Genomic DNA, 21636 nt, shown 5'->3' on the forward strand with positions numbered 1-21636 from the left:
CTCATGTGAAAAAACAGATCAATTATTCACCGGGGAGGATGGAATGCTGAAATCGCTATGAGATGAACCTTAAATTGATAAAATCACTAAAACTTGCTGTTTCACGTGTAAAAAATATTCAAGAACAGCCTGCAGCGATGACTGTGGGGGTGAGACTCCACGCTGGGATGCCCAAATGGAGAGGTACATAGCCCTGGTAAAGGGCTTCCGGCTACCTAATAGGACCCAGCAGACCTGTCTGAGTAGACCAACTCAGCACTATTTATCCACAGAGCTTCCAGGCCATCAAAGTGGATGGTGATGCTGAGGTTAGCATGGAGCAGACGACTGTGATTCTGGGAAATCAGGTATGGGAGGAGAGGGAGCATGAAAATGACCTGTGCCCTGTCCTGCTTGATTTTCCCCAGAACTTTGTGCATGAGCAGGATGGGGGGCAAGCATAGAACAGGTGCACTGTCCACAGGGGCAAAAAGGCATTCGTGAGCAAGCCTAGGGCTGTGGCCTCACAGGGAGCAAAACTGGTGACACTTTCTGTTGTGTCTGGTCACAAACAGTGTCTATTTGGGAGTCGCCTACTGCTGGAAAACATCCCTGACGATATCCAGGCAAGAGGACCACTGTAGTGACGGAGAAACACCTGCTGAGGCAATCTGCCACTTCATTTTGCACTCTTGGAAGGTGAGAAGCCTCAAGGTGGACTGACTGGGTTATGGAAAACTCTCACAAGCGAATTGCTTCCTGACACAGGGAGGGGGGGGAGAGCAAGCCCCTCCCTGCTTGTTGAGGTAGAACATGGCTGCAGCGTTGCCCGTGAACACTAGCACACTCCTGCCCATAATGTGAGGCAAAAACACCTGACAGGTCAGACAAACTGCCTTGGGCTCTCTGACATAAATGTGTCTTCTGGGAACCACAGGCTTTGGGTCTGAGGGGCCCTGGGTAAGCTCCCAAACCCAGCTCTGACACGTCTGAGATCACAGAAATCAAAGGTTGGGGCCAGGCGAAGGGAACACCTGAGCAACCCACCAGACTGTCCAGGCACCAATTGAGGGAGGCTAGGACTGGGGAAGGCACTGTGAGCACAGAGTCTAGATGGTGGTGGTTCAGTGAACAGACCAAGGCCAGTCAAGCCTGATAGAGCCTGAGGCATAGTTTTGCATGCTGCACCATGTACATGAATGAGGCCCTGTGACCTAAAATCTCAGACAAAAACTTAATGAGGTGGTCCTTGATGTGTGCCATTAGTGACATGATCGTGTGAAACGGCCTTCTGGGAGGAAGGCCTTGGCCTGGGTAGAGTCAAGCACAGCTCTGATAAACTCTATCCTCTGCACCAGAGTGAGAATAGACTCCTGCTGGTTTATCAGCGGGTCCTGGGCCTGTCAAGTCGACTGTATGAGGTGGATTCTGGACTCTACCTGAGTCTTGGACCGGCTTCTGATTTGCCAGTCATCCAGATACAGGTAGACTTGCACCTCGTCTTCTCAGGAAAGTCGCCATTATTGCCATCCGCTTTGTAAACACCCCTGGGGCCACTAAGAGGCCAAACAGGAGAACCAGGAATTGGTAGTGGGCCTCATTCACAACCTTCTGTGGCCTTGGAAGATCAAAATGAGAAAATAGGCATCTCTTAAATCAAGAGCAGAGTACCAGTCCCTGGGATCCAGGGAGGGGATAATGGCAGCCAGGGAGACCATGCAGAACTTCAGTTTCTTGACATAGCCATTGAGTTGGCACAGGCCTAGAATAGGTCTGAGACCACCCTTGAGGTCCTGTAGGGATTGCTGGACCTCAGGAGACTGGAGGACTGTAGCCACAAGCTCTTACACATGGCCACCGCGGAGGCCATGGAACTGGCCACCAAGTCCACCACATCCAGGAATGCCTGCAAGGAGGCCCAAGCTACCACCTTCCCCTTCTCCACCAGTGAGGAGAACTCCTGCCTGGACTCTTGGGGAAGGGAGTCTTTGAACTTCAACATGGAGTTCCACACAACTGAAGTTGTACCTGTCCAGCAGTGCCTCCTGGCTGGCGATCCTAAGCTGCAGTCCCCCAGTAGAATAAACCTTTCTATTGAAAAGATCCAGTTTCTTGGAGTCATTTGCTTTAGGAGTTGCCCCTTGTAGGCCCTGTCTCTCCCATTCAGTGACCGCTGAGACCACCAAGGTCCCCAGGGGGCAGGAGGGAGAGATGAGAATATAGGAACTCATAACTTTTTTCGATGTGGGGGGAAGGGAGGCAGGGGTTTGCAACAGGGCTTTCACTGGGTCCATAATGGCCTCACTGGAAGGTAGAACCACTATCAACATGCCCACAGCAACCAGGATGTCAAACAGGCTATGGGAGGATTCTTTCATTATCTCTGCTTGAAAGCCTGTTTGAGGCCAAGCTCTTCAATAGCTCCCAGTGGGCCTTATAATCATTTTGAGGAGGCGACACATCCACCCCGACACTGCCTCATCCAGGGAGGAGGGTGAGGCAGTCTGCACACGCAGGGGACCTCCTCCTCTCTTTCTGCACTGTCGGGATCCCACAGATCCGCATCCTGAAGTTCAATACCGGGCTCAATGCCGAAGTCCAGGTCGGGCACTGCCCAATGAGACGGAGACACTTTTCTCTTGGAAGCCTCCAAGTCAGAGCTTCTAGAATGAGGCCCTGGCATCGGGGCAAACTCCAAAGGGTTCCAAAAGGGCGAACAGTGACCACTAGACCAAGGACGCGGTGGGCACACCTGTGCTGGGGTCCATGATGGGGCTTGGATGGCTGGAGGGATAACAAGGGCAACTCCTTGGATGGGAGGAGTTTGACCTAATCCCCAAATCAGCTAACAAGTTTTCCTCCAGGAATCATGATGGTGTGGTTCCTGCTGGTGCCAGGAATTGGTGCTGAGGCTAGGAGGCTTGCGTCGGGGCCAGCCACGACAGTTTCCCTCTAGAGGTACTGCAGGGTCTGGACCCAGAGGACAGATGGGGGCTACATGTTCCCTCCTGCCCACTGGCACCAATGCTGCCGATTCTTGTACTGCCGGTGATACTGAAAGTGACAGCAGGTCTCTGGCCTCAGCAAATGCCTCCAAGTAAAACTCCACTAACTAATGGAGAAGCGCCAACTAAACTATATAACTAAGCAACTGTTCACACTCTAACTATACACAATATGAAGAACACAGCACCAGAGCCAACCCAATGGGTACCACTGAGGGAAAAATTTCTGGCGACTGTGCTCGGGGCACGCACACACCTACAGTGGAATGGCCATGTCTAGGCACTCGAAGAATCACTCTTTCCCTCTCCCATGGTTTCCAGTGTTGTTGCTTTCTGGTGCCAAAGAGCTAAGAGAAACAGTGTCGCAGCAGTTGGTTATCTGGGATACAGGATTGGGTGTTTTTTTATTTTATTTTTCATTTTATTAAAAAAAAATATGGGCAAACAAGTAAATGTATAGATATTAAATTGTGGAATGTGACTGTCAGAGTTAAAAGGAAACATATGTATATTAAATTTAGTTACCTATAAAAGTCTGGAGGTAAACTGGACAGCCGGGGGCATGCAGTGAGTAAGAGGAGGCTGTGCAGAGAGTCTGGGGAGAATAGGGGGAAGAGGAGTCTAAAAGGGACCATAATGGGCAAGTAGTGAAAAATGGGGGATTCAGGGGCAATGTTGAGCGAGGCCAGAAATGTACATTGGGTCAGGAATGCAAGAAGGGATTCATATGCAGGGGGATCCTGTGTTGGTGAAACCAGGACTGTGCACTGGTCGTGAGGTCTGGAACGGGGAGCCCAGTCCCTTTGTGTCAAGGCACCAGTGAGCGAAAGGCTACCCACAACAGCACTACTGCCTCAGCTCCATTGTGCACTCAGGCAACATCACTGGGGCCATAAAGTGAAGACATCAGCCCTCAGAGACTGGTCACTTTCCTACCGCCCCAATTCTTAGGCCCCTCTCTTTGGATAGCACTCATTTCTCCTCAATACAGTCCTTCATCCCTCCCAAAGCCACACATATCTGTTTCCCTCTGCTCCTCCCCATTACCGCACTCTATCCCTCACCGTCCCCCCTCAGCTCCCAACACCAGGAAGCAGCACTGTGGGGAGCCTTGGGAAAGCACAGAGATGTGCAAGAACATGACCGGGGCAGGAACAGAAGGAGGAGAAATATAAAGCTTATTTTCCATTAAGATTATTCAAGATTTAAAAAGCTTTGAAAAATACCAAGTTCCTTAGAGAACACATTTTAAAATAAATTTTAACTCAATTTTTCAGAAAACTTGTTCTGTAACTCAAATAGAGTAAATATAGTAATTTTATCAAAGCTATGTCGTATTCTTCATATAAAGCAAAGAAGTTGAAACCCTGCTTTAAGAGTAAAATGCAATTCATCATTAACTCCAGAGTCATGACCAGAGATTCCATATGATCACCACCAGGGGGGAAAAAAAAAAGGCATTGAAGTAGGAGGTGCTACTGTGCCTATTTTTATAAGAGCTGTTTCAGTGCATGCCACAAGGCACAGAGCCCATTCTAGGCTAATGGCTTTTCACAGTTCTGGAATCCATGCAGCATAATGCTCAGCTCCAAAAGCGGAGAACAAAAGAAGCTGGAATCTGCATAAGTAACTTCACAAAGCGAAAACTGCAATATCCAGTTTCACATGTGTAAAATATCAACGGTGGCACTAAGGATGCACAGTAAACTAGTTTCACACTAATAATTTCTCCCTCTGATTGAGGACTACACATGTTAAATATGAAATCTGAAATCCAAACTGCTTCTTTGCTACTCATGCACAAAACCTCACTCCCCACCTTGGTCTGCCGGATTTAACCATCCAGACACATAGGAGAGCACATCTTTTATCCTCTTTGTTTGGGAAAGTCTTGGGACTTGACTTTTATTTGCATCAGTGTTCAGTGGCTGGTAATAATTCTGTTTGTCTAAAGAGCACTGGAAGCCCACTCTACTGTGTTTTACTTTATATTTGAATGTTATGTTTTTAATATTGTTCGGGGCACCATCAAAATCAGATTGGTGCTCATAATTCTATCATCAATCAAAATAAAGCAGCTATGCAATTCACTTAAAGCAAGAATAATTTTTTTTCTTGCTCAAATAATTCAAACATTGCTGAACAGATTTTCTTCAAGTTTTCAAAAAGAAACCATAGAACCATAGGGTGAGAAGGGACCACAAGTGTCATCTAGTCTAACCCCCTGCCAAGATTCAGTACGTATCTATATACTGAAACAAAATATGAAAAATATTCAGTCACATGGTAACTGAGGGTGAAAGAGTAAGCCATTAAAAATAAGAAATAAGAATGAAAATGCTTTCTCACCCATAACCAAACATATCACAATGCTAGAATTTCTGATCTTTTTTCCATTGTGTAAAAGTATTTAACCCATATTTAATATTTATCATTAATCTATTTTATACAGTCATTATACTAAATGAGATCCAATATCACTTTATCACAATCAATTTCATGTTCTTAATTTCAATTTATAAAATTCAAATGGATTACCCGTAAGTGTCGAAAACAAGAAGCTGAAGTAGTCCACATCGTTCACTGAACTGTCCTGCACTTGGCATTTCCATCCAGCAAAGGAAGATCTATTTAAAAACAAAAACAATGGGAGGGCTATTATAGAACACTATAATTAAAAATACACTTTTGGAAATTAGACATGAATATAATCAATTTAAAAATCAAATCAGCATGCGTTATTTTTAGCACACCTGCCCCCAACTGTTAAAGTAAAACTTATACCAGCTTCACGCAATTTTATTTGCCTATTTGGGTGTTTTGTTTGTTGTTTTTAAATGGATAACAGAAAACTTTCCTCCTCTATCACTGTCATCAAAGGTGGCCTGTAGATTGTGTTACTGAGCTGTAAATTTTCATAACTATTGATACAACACTTATGGGGAAAAAATAGCAGCCACCAGACACAGTAACTTAGACCAATTATATTTTACCTGGAACCTTATTTTACGTTTGATGTTATAGATTTAAAGTAAAACTAAATTTTTTTTAAAATTAAAAAGTCACTATTTTGCAAGGCCAAGTTATATTTTTCATTATATTCAGTAACTTTAAAATATCTCTTTTTACACAACTATGGAGTCCATTAAATAGTAGTGTCAGCATATATTTAGAATGGATAAGGATCTTAAACATGGGAATTATAATAAAAAATAAACATACAAAGAATGAGACTTAACTTAAAACTTGCTCTGAAGTCTCTCATGTGTTCTATTTCTTTTAATAGGTAAGACATAATGAAGAGCTAATAGCACCACCTATTAAGGTTGCCCAATACTTCCTATTATAAGACTTTGTTTTCAGCTGCTTGTAACTTTGTCAAACTAATTATCTGGGTTGAAATTTTCCAGGCTGCGTGTCTGCCTCAGCCAAAATGGTTCAGCCATCTCCAAGAATGAGACTGGGGGAATATATGGTGTTTTGCCCATGTTCACTTCTAGTGACCTTTTCTTTGAGAAGTGCTAGCACCCCCCAAGATTTGAAGCAGAAACTTAAAACTTGCCGTGGGGTGGCCTGTTTGTCAGGATGAGACTTTTCCTGCAACCATGAAAATCCACCCAAATTTGGCCAAGTTATAAGCCTTTGAGAAAACTAAAGTTCACATATGGTCAGTACAGAGATGCTAGAATCTTCGTAGCTTAATTCCCCCAAAATTCTGCCTGCCCTAACCATACTCCAATCCCAGGGCTTCAGGGGCCCAAGCAGGACTTCTGTGCAATTACAGCACTGGATGTTCTAACCCATGCTGGGTCCTGATCCAGGCACCAGAACTGTACACAGGGAGCCAGTCTCTCTTTTAGGCCAGGATCGATGCTGAGAGGTGTGACAACACAGCCAGAGTTGTGCTGGTTGAGTCCAGAGTTGTAGGCTGCTCCTTCTCTCCAGCCCATCATGCTGTGTGGGACTTGAAGGATTTCCCTCCAGAGGCCTTGCCATATCAGCCCTTATGGGAAGGCACTGAACTCCTGCCTTGGTCTCAGAGAGACCATTTCAGGGTCTGACTTCAACACTGGAAGTGATGGTGATACTGACTGACATCAACGTGGAGGTCAGGCTAAGTGTTGGGGCAGAGGTGGGCAAACTACAGCCACATCTGGCCCGCAAGACCCTCCTGCCCAGCCCCTGAGCTCCTGGCCCGGGAGGCTAGCCCCTGGCCCCTCCCCTGCAGTCCCCCCTCCGCTGCAGCCTCAGCTCACTGTGCTGTCGGCACAATGCTCTGGGTGGTGGGCTCTTGCTGGGCAGCAGAGCCGCAGCCTGACCCGGTGCTCTGTGCTGCGCAGTGGCATGGCTGGCTCCAGCCAGGTAGCACGGCTGCCTGTCCTGGTGCTCTGGCCAGCACGGCTGTAGCACCACCAGTCACCAGTGCTCCAGACAGCGTGGTAAGGGGGCAGGGAGCAGGGGGGGTTGGATAGAGGGCGGGAGAGTTCAGGGTGGTGGTCAGCAAAGAGAGGGAGGGTTGGATGGGATGGCGGGGGGCAGCCGGGGCAGGAGTTACAGGGGCGGTCAGGGAAAAGGGGTTGTTCGATAGGGCAGGGGTCCGGGGGGGGGCAACAGGAGGCGAGGAATGGGGGGGGTTGGATGGGGGAGGAGTCCTGGCTGGGAAGGGGCGTCAGGAGGCATCAGGGGGCAGGGGTCAGATAGGGGGCAGGGCCAGGCCACACTTGGCTATTTGGGGAGACACAGCCTCCCCTAACCGACCTTCCATACAATTTCAAAAACCCGATGTGGTCCTCAGGCCAAAAAGTTTGCCCGCCCCTGTGCTAGTGTGTTGATGCTAGATCTTTTCTCATTGCTAACTTCTCTGCATCATCCTTAGGTATCATCTGTCTGCTTGACAGGACACTGAACAACGCTGACTTGTCCACTAGTATGATTCTGAAGCTCATTTCCTTAGAGTTTGAGGAGATCTTCATTGGCTGTTCCAGAAGGTGGAGTTTCATTTTTTGTGTGTGTGACTTGTTCATACTTATGGAGAAGGACAAGCATAGCAAACACCTGTCTGCAATTCCCTCAGGCAGAACAGACACCTACTGTGACCATCCTTCAGGGGGATTAGTCCACCACAGGACAGACAGGGCTTGAAGCCCACAGTTTTAAGTCCACTATTTTGAAAAGCCTACAGAGGGAGCTTATAAAGGGGGATCAAATCACAGCAGTCAAAAATAGGAGCTCACAAGTAGTTCTGTAGATTTTGCAGAATTTAGCCTGAACTAGGAACTAGCAGGTCAGACACATACCAGTTTCATCTTACTGCCACTAGGAGACAAACCTTTCTGTCCCTGCAATACCCTCCCTCATTCACTACACAGCTTCCAACTTCTGCAACAAATGAGGAAGGGGTCCTACCAACAACCATTTCTTTTCTCTCACAATAGAATCCTTAGTCATCACAAGATCAGGTCCATCCAGCTCAGTGAACAAGGGAGGAGTCTGCTGTAATCATTGGGCTTACAACTTTACCTCGTTTGTGAGTTCAACTGTAAAAAGTGAGGCCAAGTTTATAAAATGCCACAAAAACCTATAACAAATGCTGATGGGAAGAGGTGAAAAGCAAGAGAGAAAGACTGAATTAGTCCAAACAAAAAGGCCTAGTAGTATAACAAGGACTGTATTAAGACCATGCTTGGTAAACAAGAATATTGTAAAACCAAAAATGAGTGAACCAAATTTGGGGTGTCAAATCAGGCCTCACTGATGGACGATAATAATAATAGGATGGACTATTCCATGCATCACTTCCCGTTTGGGTCCTTAAACAAAGAGATCTTGGGAAGAAAAACTGGCTATTGGAGCGAGCTTCATTACCATGGCTTCCACACCCGGGAACCCCAGGCCTTCATCATCTGATCCTGAGAGACTTCCCAACCAGACGAGGCCAGAAAGAGGGCCCCAAATGACATCATAACCTCTACCATCAGTGGTTGAATCCCAACCACCACTTGGGATATGAGACTTTCTCTATTCAATCCTACCCTCTCATGTCCTTTTTCTTCCCTACCACTATTCCTTTCATATCGCTCTCCTCTATTCATTCTTTCTAATAAGAATCTGACTTAGCCAACCAAGACTGTATATTTTGCAACGTTGTTATGAGCCTGTGACCAGAAAGAAGCAGCTCAAAGCAATACCCTTAACAGTCCAATGCTGGCACAAGTTGCCAGATCTCAAAGCGGCCGATAAGACAGCATGCTGTGACAGTGTTTGCAAGGGAGAGTCATCAAGAGACAGAAGCTGCATTTTCTGTGTTTGCTATTCTTTTCTTTCCATTTTTTATTGTCTTGTTTTGCCTTTTTAGGGAATGGGATTGGACTTAAACATGACCACCAATAACAACAGCTCCAGCCCATCTTTTCCCCCAGAAGGACAGTAATTACCATCTTTAATACCATCTACAAGATTGTCAAACAAGGAGGGGGGAGGGGGAAGAGGGCTGCTTCTTTCTAAAATCTCTCTTTAGCAAAAGGGAAAAAGGAATGTTAACATGAAAGCCTTACTTAATATTTTACATTTCAAATGCTTTAACTGTTTCTTCCTTCTTTTCCTGCAGCCTTACTAAAAGGTTAGAAAGATTTTTAATGGTGTGGTTGCCATGGCACTAAGCAGGCTGAAGTCTGTACAAGAAACCCTAAATCTTGTTTAAAATCGTTTAATGTTGGACAGTGACAGGATTATGTTAACACTTTAGACTCTTTGGGCCCCTTTATTCCATCTAAATGAATACAGGTCTCATATGGAAAAAATAATATGTGACCATATAATTAAAGACTATATCATAATACATATGCACAAGAGAGCCACACTAAAGTCGCACAAGCAACCTTTTTCCTGACATTTCCTAACTTTTGATTATTAAAGTTGCAAAGTCAAGCAATGTTATTTTAACAGGTTTCTGTATGTAATTATCAAATGTACAGAACATGTTCTAGGAGCCAGGAGATTTAGGTTCTGTGCCTGGCTCTTCCATTTACTATGAAACTTCAAGAAAGCCATTTACGCTCTCTGTGCCTCAGTTCCCTCATCTGTACAACAGATCACTTATTTGCGGATGGGGCTAGGCTGTTTTCAGTGGTGGCAGATGACAGAACAAGGAGCAATGGTCTCAAGTTGCAGCACGGGAGGTCTAGGTTGGATATTAGAAAAACTATTTCACTAGGAGGGTGGTGAGGCACTGGAATGGGTTACCTAGGGAGATGGTGGAATTTCCATTCTTAGAGGTTTTTAAGGCCCAGCTTGAAAAAGCCCTGGCTGGGATGATTTAGTTGGGGTTGATCCTACTTTGAGCAGGGGGTTGGACTAGGTGACCTCCTGAGATCTCTTCCAACCCTAATCGTCTATGATTCTATTTGCCAGAGGGTATGTGACATTCAATTAATTGTATGGGAATATTTTGAGAGCTTCAGATGAAAGTTTCTATAGAAGCCCGAAGTATTAGCATACTGCGATACTAATATCTGCCATGTGAAGCTAATCTATAAATTAAATACAAGACTAATGTGGTCACCCTTTCCATAGGATCCAAGTATCTAGTTAAAACTATTATTTTTTGAGGTTCATGGAGGTGATTAGAAAATGGGATCAAAATGTTCAGTATAAAGAGAAACCTCAATTTCAATGAATAAATGTAGATGCATTACAAACAGGTGAAAATAGCAAACTATCTTGCACACAAATTGTAGTTAAATATATTAATACTTTCACAAATAACTAAAAAGTATATGTACATTTCTAAAAAAAAAAAATATATATATATATGCTCGTAATTTATAAGTTAAAAATATTTAACTCTTAAAACATGTCTTTTGTACTCTCCAATAGATGGGGGAGGAGATGTATTTAAATGCAAGTTTTAGTTTCCCTTTTTGGAATAAATTCGTTTTATCAAAGATAGGAATCTAACTGTTACAGAACTGTTGATGAGCGGGAGATCTCTTCAATCATCCAGTTCAAACCCTAAATTAACTATGATAAACTGTACAATATAATTTCCATAATTTTATCTAATCTCAATGAGAATCTCTCTACTGAGCATGTTGTAACTGCATCATTAGGCAACCTCTTCAACAGACCAATTGTTATTAAAAATCAAAGTTGAACCTTATTAACTTAAGCTCACTGCTTCTTTTGCTATTCATGTCACAGATTTTCCAGGTAGCAGCAGTTGTCAAAAGCCTATTTTCTTACTTGTATTTGGCAAGAAAGTTGTGACCTTTTCTTTCAGATGCAGTCCTTGCTACTTTTGCCCATGTCTTTATAATCTCCACTTTGCATTACTGGAATATACTCTATAGGATCATACCTCAACCACTGGGAAACTGCAGTTAGTGCGGAATGTGGCTATATCCCAAAAGGAGTCCATTATATTCATGCTCTGTGATCTATGCTAGCTACCAAATGATTTCTGAGTGAAGTTTAAGGTGTTGATTTTAACATATAAAGCCCTATGTGGATCTTAACTATTCCTGAAACACCTCTTTCCATGTGATACCGTGGCAGCTACAACATATAAGGTGCCTGAGAAAACAAATCCCTAGCTTAAATGGGAGGAGGCTGGGGTTCTCAACTCTGCAATACACTTTCTTACCGTCTTCCAGGCAGCCTGAGCTCAGATTTACTGACAGGAAATGTAGTAATTGAAAAATATTCATTTGCACTTTGAAATCCCTTACCTCTCCCACCATAATTTTTATTTTTGGTGACAAACTTTTACTCTCCAAAAACTGACTAACAAATACAAAAACTACCTCTATTTCTTTTAACCCACAAACTAAAGAAAGAAAACAGCAGAAGTAGTACTGTTTAAGACATGCATGAAAGAGGTGCTGAGACAGACACACAGCAGCTACTGAGGCACACACATGCTACATACAAAACTCTTGGACATATTCTTCACATATATTGTCAAATCTTTCAATAAGCCCTGTTGTTGAGACATTATAGGTTACCTTTCAAACACATGCATCTGAAAAGCACATACAAAATGTTCAAATGGACACACATGGTAACTACTCACAATTACATTTTCAAGGAACAGGTATGCAGGTAAAGTTTAATGCATTAAAGGAAAGAACTAAAATAAATGGGTTTAGGACATAGGGTGTAGCCACTTGTATTTGCATATGATTTAACATAATCAGGGATGCAAATTCTGCTACTAGTTTAGTTAAGAGTAGTTAGGGTTTGTCCACAGAAGAAAGTTGCACGGGATTAACTAAGTCAGCCAGCACCTATGAGACAAAGAAGATATTCCTCAGAAGCCTCCAACTTTGTCATGAGACACCTCCACCTCCCCTTCAGTCTTCCAAATTTGCACTCCACCATCATTCTGCAGCTACACAGTGTTTAGTTATACAGCTTCTTTCTCCTGTTGAAGTATACTGTAAAAGGTTTCATAACCCAGGGATGCAGAAAATAAGATGGGTCTCCCAAAATGACAGGAGGAATCACCATCATTATAGTGCTCAGTCATCTTGGGAGCAACATATTTTTTTTCCATTGCATAAAACAGCTGAATTTCTAAATAACCCGGCATCATGGACCTTTCCAGACTACCCCCATACTAATATTGATGAATTTTTCACAGCAGTCAACCTGGCCTTGCTGCTTGATGAAGAAACACTCTTTCTGTTGATGAATTCTGAAACTAGTGTAGGAGGCAAAGAATAACTATCTGGGTCCCAACAATGACCCCACTACAATTTGGAAACCCCAACCAAGCAAATCCATCAATAATCTTCCATGTATTGCCAAGCTTTCTGAGCTTGACCCAAGTCTGCAGCACTCTCCTCCATGACAACAGCTCTGATAGTTACTCTATTAATACACCAAACTGGTTATCTACTAAATAGCAGCAATTGGGTTTGGCAAGCTTCCAGATGGTGACCACCACATATTCTCCACCATCTGAGGGGAATTCTCATGTTGGTGTTCCACTGCTTTGGGGTGAGCTCTGCTCAGATCTGCAGGAAAGCAGCCTGAAATTCTGCAGCCGCTGTAGGTCATCCCAGTTGTACACGACTATCCTGTTCCACCAGTTGGATCCAGGTGGCTGAGCCCACAAACAGTGCTCAATCAAGAGAAATGCTCCACGAAAATGTCATGCAGAAGCATCTACTTGATTTCGTCCTCCTCCAGCAGTCTTTCCACATCATCATGGATGTCCCTCAAGTCAACCAGCACCATCTGGCTCTGCTGACTGTTAATACCTATGGAGCAGCCTGTTCATGTAAATGACTATCAGGATTGCAGCATTTGTCTCGCAAAAGTTGCCAAAAAAAAAAAAAATCAGGTGAATAAGAAGACAACTGGAGAAGAATCATGTGGGTTATTGTTTAGTTTGATCCCAAGTTCCAGAACTGCAGTGGGTTCCAACAAGTATCCCATAATTCAAAGACCTAAGTGGTAGGATACTGCACCAGAATATTGTGCAGTTATTTTTTAAAAGCATAGATCTGTGTGGATGCAATGACTACACGAAAGTAGCTTAATCCAGTATGAACAAAACCATATGGATGGACTTCTTCAGGATAGATATACTTGTATAGCTATAACTGAAAGAGACACTGAAAACTTTTCCATGCTGACAAGCTCTTAAACTGGTTTTGCCAATGCCTGTGTGAACATTTATTTTGGCTTAAGAGTGATTTATTTCAGTTTAGCTTAAACCAATTCCTAACTGACTTAAGACAAAGCAAAATAAGGACTGCTTTAAACTACAGTAAGAGTATCCATACCACCTTCTGCATCAGTTTAACGAAAGCGGTTTAAAGTCATGCAATTAGTGGCTTGAGGACAGCATATTAGATAAACAGTGTTCACAGCTTTCCCGCCAGATTCAGTTGAGATTTGAAAATAAAGCAGGCATTCGACCACTTTGTAATGTGCGAAGAATATAGCATACTCTCCCCAAAATTACAGTACTTGTTCTTTGATGAGTACTGAATTAATGTTCTGCGAATTTACAAGTAAACCCATTAATTTGGGAGTTAAAGAATCTATTTTAAATTAATTGCAAGAAAATAAGCACACTGTCATTTTTTTGTCTCAAATGATCTCAGCCCAGGCATTATCAATTTATACAAAAACTAGCAGAGCTGGGTCTTGTAGATTTGGTGCAATCAGTAGATTCAGAATTTTTTTTTTTTTTTTTTTGGAACAATGGGAATTTCATCTATTACATTTCTTAAATAAAAGCTTTTCCATCAGAGGTCAAATAATGTTCTCCTTCAGAGAAACTCAAATATGCTCTACTGTCTTTCATTGTTCTGAGTGGGACTGAGGCCAGGCTACCTTTAGTAAAAGTGGTCCATCCATTTGCTCCACATGTTGCTCCTTTCTGCCACCTAACAGCACTGGGGAACTATTTTCCAGAAAAGCAGGTTGACTCCATGAGGGAAAAAGAAAATTGACACTCTCTAATGTCTTTAAAAATCAGTTCACAAACACTAATGTGCATTAAATTATAACTGTGTGTGTATTGCCTTGTGTCACTCTGGTGCTGAGGGAAGCCTTAACTGGCTTTGCATACCATAACGTATTTGATTTTCTTTTAAGTCTAATATATACTCCTCTGAAGTTCCTGGATTTATAATGCTCATTTTGGGGATAATTACAGTGTCCCTGTAATATTTTTACCCTAAATTTGTACTGTCTATCTAGAAAAGTATCCTGTTTCTGACAGGATAATACCCTAAATTTTTACCCAAAATATTTACTTTCAACATTAACTCAAATTTAATACAGGTTTTGTTTAAGAATATACATTTGTGTGTTTCTGGCAATATACACACAAATATACTCACATATACAGGTAACGTGGCTTTCCGTGTAGGGATAACTACAAGGAAAGACCCTTTTAAGACAGGAAAAACAATTATCAAATGTAACGACGAGTCAACGGTGCTGCTGAACAGGATCTATTTAAAATATCTGACAGATAAGCAGGTGGTTTGGACTAAAAGAAACTTGTACATGAAAATGTATCCTCCACAAAACAGAACTTGAATAGAAGTAAAACAGTGCCATCTAGCGGCAATCCAACAGGTACAGAATACTGAAGAATCTGGAGGGATTGATTTATATAAACTTGTGGAATACGTGTGTTTTACCTATACAATTCTGTGGCTACAGAATATGCAGTAGCACCAATCTCTTGCTACCAAACTGTGCAGCAATCTGTTTTAATGTTTTGGGTTTTCTGAAACTTACATTTTTAGCCCTTTTGATTGTGAAAAAAAAACTTTCGAAAAACAAAGAAAGGCAAACTGACTGATGAAAACAGAGGTCAGCAATGGGCCTTTCAGAAGAGATACTGAAAAAGGTTTAACTGGTAATGTACATGGGGACAAGAACCATTTTGATTTTCGCTCAGTCACGTTTTCTGTTGCAAGGTTGAAAATGGCTTGTTCCAATCTATACTAGCAGCTGATTGATTTTCAAAAATGGTTCCGGGGGAACTATCACAGATATCAGTTTTCAGCTGCTATTTTTCCTTATGTAGATGGGAATGTAGGAATTGCCTTATTAGATCAAAACAATGGTTTGCCTAGAATACTATCCTGTGTCTAAGAGCGGACAACACCAGATGCTTCAAAGGAAAGTGCCAGAAAAGCTGCAACAGGCAATTATAGAATAATCTGCCCACAAGACAAGTTTCTTAGGGACAGTTTGCACAAGACGTTATACAGATATAATCATACTGGTATACTTAAACCATGATCGTTATACTGTTATAACTCTCTGTGTGGACACTCATTCTGCAATTAGTGACTTTTTCCTGTTTAGTTTAAATTGCATCCAAAGTATTAACTAAAGTGAGAAAAGGCATTCTTATTCTGAAATAATAGTGTCCCCACAGGGAGTTACATTGGTTTAATTCATACTTTACCCTTTTACCAGTGTAACTTCCCATGTAGACAAGCCCTTCCATCCACTAGCGGTAGGTTTGTGCCCTGAAACAGGAGTTCACATGCCTTCTAAAAAAATTTTTAAATCTCTATTACTGTAACTTTGAATGTTCTCATTATTCGTAAGTGTCCAATTATTTTCAAATCTTGGTAAGCTATTCACCTCAGTGGGGCCTGACTGTAAACCTGTGCAGTTTTTTCTTTCTAGCTGCCTCTACCAGTCAGCATTCTTTATTTTTATTTTTTAAACTCCCCAGCAAGGGGGAGATTGCTGGAGAAGTCCGGATGCTGATGTTTTAACCACCATCTTATCTAACTCTATTCAGAGTAGATCTATGCAACAAAATGGTAAAATGTCTGTCTACAGCAGATTTCTCACGGCTGCTACCATCCATGGAGCTCTACCTGTAGTAGCAACAATCAGAAATTTTAATTAAAAAAAAAAATCTAGTTGTGGATGAGGCCCTGAGTCCACAGATAGACTGAAACAACAAGTTGTGCATAGTCACAGTCACCACAGTGGGGTGTTGATTCCAACATACTAATGACAATTTAAATATCAATTTTGTTAACTTGCTCACTGCTAGTCCTTTTAAGCAGGAATATCCTATTTAATGTTCTTATTCATAATTGCTGTTTGAAGTAGGAAATACTGGACTGGAGAGCAGTGGGTCAAGTTGGTTGTTGTCACGGATCACTAGGGTAGAAGTTTGGACTAAAGCCCCTTATAGCCTCCACCCCCAACAAATTCAAAATCACTCTTTGCCTCTGCCTGCAAAGAAGAAGGGTAGATTAGATGCATTATTTCTCCACTGCCAAAAGTCTTAACTACCTCCTAGGTGCCAAAAATCTTAACTACCTCCCACGCCTTCTGAGGTGCCAAAAGAACCAACTGTCCCCTACCCGGCTGCCAAAATCTCCAGCTTCCTGACAACTTCCAGAATGCAGTAATGCGTTTAATACAAAAATCTGCCACACTCTGAAAAACTGAGACAGCATAAAGTAAATTTTATTTAATATCAAAATAAACACCACAAGGAAAACCGTCCCCATTGTATTATTCATTTTTGCATTTATTTCAAAACTGAGGCTGCCACTGAACTTCCAACATATGGCCAGGGGCTTTACCACAGAATTTTATTTCTAACTTGCCACAAACTGCACAGGCCCTTAATCTTATAATACATGATAACATGGTATGTACAATTTTTATTGGCATCATTTTGTGCATTGTTGCATTATTCACTAGTGGTCAACCCATAAACAAATTATGCAGGTTCTCCTAAACTAGTACAAATACAACTTTTATACCACACCCCACCATTATGCATTGTGTTATGCACCACACACTTTACCGAAAAATATTTCTTAAGTTTTAGAGTTTTAAAAAATCATGTGAATTTCTCAATCCTCTACCTATAGCTACTTGCATCTGATGAAGTGGGTACTCACCCACGAAAGCTCATGCTCCAAAACGTCTGTTAGTCTATAAGGTGCCACAGGATTCTTTGCTACTTTTACAGATCCAGACTAACAAGGCTATCCCTCTGATACTTGAAACCTATAGCTTATTTATCTGGAGTCCAACCGTAGGAGGGAGAAAAAATTAAGTTTAAAAATACCTTCTGTTACAGAGCCACAATATTGGTGCTACCTCCCTAGCTTTGGAATAGTTTCTGGGAGAAAGTCTTCAGTGTGCCAGACACCTATGGGTCTCGCTCTTACTTTGAGGTAGGCCACACAGCCTCATCACCTCCTGTGGCCAAACATCTGTGGCTCCAGAACTCCAGTTTCACACTGCAAGCTTTGTTCAGTGAGGCCAACTTAGGCCTGGTCTACACAAGCGACGGAGGGTGGGGGGTTGGGAGAAGGGGAGCATTAAATTGATCCCCGATAGATTGATCACTACCTGCCGACCCAGCGGGTACTGTAGATGTACCCTGAGAGACTCTCCTAGTAGAGACTTCTACACTCTTCAGGGATTAATGCACTTTGCCAAGTATTTCCAGTGACATTCAAACTGCACTGTCAAAACAGTAGGGTTTATTAGTCAACTGGAATACAGCACAGACAGTCCTAGGTTAGCACAGAAAACTGAAGGTTAAAGCATAGACCATTTCCAGCAGCCAACTTTTCTCCCCTGCCCCAAACATACACCCCTCTCTAGTCCTTTGTTCTCCAGCTGAAGGACGTTTGCTCAGCTTCCTGCTGAGAGGTGAGGAAATCCATCTCCCTGTGGGTTCTTGGTTGCTAGACTCAGTGTCCTAGTGTTTGGATTTGCCATTATCATCTCAGATTCTCCATTGATATGCGGTTAGCCTTGGCCAGTCTTTTCCCAGTGACCCATTCAAGCTCAGACAATTAGGCAACATTCATACCTATGTCTCTGAGCCTGCCCTGAGAGCAAACAGTCGTTTTCCACCCAAGAGAAACAATGTAGCATGCAGGGAAAACTGAGACACACATAGGCAATAAAAATATTACCTAAAATTCATAAAACCTACAAGTAACCTTTCTTATAAAAAGATACACTTCAAAATATCATGGGTGAAATACCGGCTCCATTAATATTCCTATTGACTTCAGTGGGCCCAGAATTTCATCCAATGACTTTCAAGCTGGATTTCTGAGGCTCTTCCAAGGCAAGGAGCAATTATTAACAAGAGATTAATTATTAATAAGCCATCTGTCTAGCCAGTACCATTAGGTTATTTACCACAGCAGTCAAGGTAGACATTCATCTTAAGGAGGAGTTTGAAGAAGGGCAGGATATAACTACATTGATTACTGAGAGTTTCACCGTAAGTGAGAGCATGTTAATGTGCCCATGGGGAAAACCAACAAAATGAAAATGGAAACTGCCATCAATGGCAGAGCAAAGGGGACAGATCATAACACACAGGGATAAGAGACTGGAAAAATTAAGGGGGAATCTGTGGAGGGACTTGATCAAAGAGAAGAACTGAGAACGTGATTTTGACAAGACCATCAAGTTCCTATTTCTGGTTCTGCAGGGTCACGTGATATCTGACCTTACATGCTGAATTACTACAATGTTTATAAACAATTACAAATTAGTAGTGTAATTATTACATGGTGAATGAAAACTCACTGCATAAAATAACTTGATATTTAAGAAAAATAATGCTAAGTTAAAAAAAACCAAAGCATAGTTAAATAGATGAACATTTTACCTCATACGCAGTATCCCAATGAGGGTGGCAGCTAGATCTGAAGACATTCTTCCCATAATGCAGCAGCGACTTAGAGAAGAAAGTAAGTCGGTTGGTAGACACGGTAGAAAGTATACAAGCTGCACTAAACGTTTCTGTGATTCTGCTGGAAGGAGAACCAGAGTGCCATCTACTGGATCTAAATTTTTTAAAAGGTACACAAAAAATAAATTACACACTATATGCATGAAAAGATTTTCTCCTAATATTGCATAAGACACTGAAGACTGATTAATCTACCAAAGCCTGACTTGTTCCTTCAATTCTAGGACCCATGGTAAATGGATGGCCACTGAGGACTGTTTTCACAAATATAAGAGCAAACCAATCAAGAAGTTTGTCTGTAAGGACAAAGTAACAGAGAAGACAAGGAGGGGTAAAGAAATCAGGAAGGCCACTGGGGTTTCTAAGTGGCTATAAGTATAATAAGTTAAAATTTATTAACAATAAGAAGCATTTACAATACATTTTTCATCTTCAAAGCATTTTACATATATCAGTTAAGTAAAATATCCATATGAATTTTCGTTGTTGCCTAAATGTCAGTTTCTGTATGGCTCTTTCTATTTGGGTTTTGGTAACACTTCCTTTTAGGTTGTCCATGTTTGGATAAGTATAATCCACTATAAAAAACTCCCATTCAAGCACACATATAGAAAAAGTGATAAACAAAGTAGCCAGACTCTCTGCAGAGTCAAGGAAACAACATAAAGATTCCATTATTTCAGAAAGCGAAATGTTAGATACTTCTTCACAATTCCAGTATTGCTAACCTCAAGCATTCAAAGACCGTGAGTCTGCCCAAAAATTAAGAGATTGGTTTAAAAATCTTGAGATTCTTTAAAAATACTAGATTTGGAGTTCTTTTTAGACATCTTGTGTTTCTTGAGTGTGTAGTGCATGCTTGGGTCACATTTTCAGACTTTTCTCTGTAACAGTGAAGTATAGAAACTTAATTTTAAAATGAAAACAGATTTTTATAGTATCACTTGACTTTAAGAGTTGGGGCTTTACAAAAAAACAGTAAATATTGCAAGACTCAGGATAAAAACCTGTGAATTAGCAACACTCCAGTAAGAAATACTTTCTCCAGGAAATTCCAATGCTGCAGAATAATGGAATAGACAGAGAAATTATTATTAAAACAACAGTAACAAAAAAAACTTTATATAGGGCTTTTCATCTTGATAGACCTCAAAACATTTTACCAACTTTTATACAAAACACAGGAAATTCCTTTCACCCACAAGTGAAATGCGGCCTGGGAAGGAACAGAGGAGGAGCTGTTTAACAGCATATCGTAACACTTATTACTCGTATTGCAGTAGCAACTAGCAGCTTTAGTCATGAACCAGGGGGCCTCATTATGCTAAGTACTATATCAGTGGTTCTCAACCTATTTATCACTGTGGCGCATATGTGTCTCACAATATGTTATGTGGGCTTCATCCAATACTACCTGTACGGACGTGCGGATGTCACATGGGCCACAGCTGTGTGGTGACTGGGCCACACATTGAGAACAACTGCACTATAAAAATATACCAAAAGATGATCCCTGTTCCAAAGATTAATAATTTTAGTACAAAACATTTTGGAGCCAGAAGAGAAGAAAAATACAGCATTCAACTGATACAGGGAAGAACGTAATTTCTTGAAGGGAAAATCTGGGGAAGCAGAATATAATTACCAAACTGGAATTTGGCCAATACAGAAGGGCTAAAACTTCTGAATTCTTACAACAAATACCGTTCTATAAAAGTCTCATCCAAACTAGGGCTGTCAAACAACTAAAAAATGTAATCGTGTGACTAAAAAAATCATTTGTGCAATTAAACACATTGTTAATAATAGAATACCATTTATCTAAGTATTTCTGGATGTCTCCTACATTTTAAAATACATTGATTTCAATTACAACACAGAATACAAAGTGTACAGTGCTCACTTTATATGTTTATTATAAATATTTGCACTGTAAAACACAAAATACTTTTCAATTCAACTCATACAAGTACTGTAGCGCAATCTCTTTATCATGAAAGTTGAACTTACAAATGTAAACTTATGTACAAAAAAACTGCATTAAAAATAAAACATAAAAGTAAAACTTCAGAGCCTACAAGTCCACTCAGTCCTACTTCCTGTTCAGACAAATCACTCAAACATGTTTCTTTACATTTACAGGAGATAATGCTCCACGCTTCTTGTTTACAATAGCATCCGAAAGTGAGAACAGGCATTCGCATGGCATTGTTATAGCTGGTGTTGCAAGATATTTACATGCCACATGCACTAAAGAGTCACATGCCCCTTCATGTTTCAACCCCATTCCAGAGGAGATGCATCCATGCTGATGATGGGTTCTGCTCAATAATGATCCAAAGCAGTGCGGAATGACTGCATGTTCATTTTCATCATTTGAGTCAGATGCCACCAGCAGCAGGTTGATTTTTT

General features: G+C 41.6%; 1 protein-coding gene across 4 annotated transcripts in view; it reads right to left on the reverse strand.

The window, feature by feature from the left end:
- TEX10 (testis expressed 10) overlaps window positions 1-21636 on the reverse strand; it is a 132366-nt gene that overhangs the window by 56878 nt on the left and 53852 nt on the right. For all 4 annotated transcript variants that reach the window (XM_030551590.1, XM_030551593.1, XM_030551592.1 and 1 more), the window contains exons 9-10: window positions 19141-19318; window positions 5523-5611 (exon numbers count right to left, since the gene is read on the reverse strand). In XM_030551590.1, coding sequence (XP_030407450.1) covers window positions 5523-5611; window positions 19141-19318 — 267 coding nt within the window. The remainder of the gene's footprint in view (window positions 1-5522; window positions 5612-19140; window positions 19319-21636) is intronic.

This window comes from Gopherus evgoodei, chromosome 2 (assembly GCF_007399415.2).
Source record: "Gopherus evgoodei ecotype Sinaloan lineage chromosome 2, rGopEvg1_v1.p, whole genome shotgun sequence".
NCBI lineage: Eukaryota > Metazoa > Chordata > Testudines > Testudinidae > Gopherus > Gopherus evgoodei.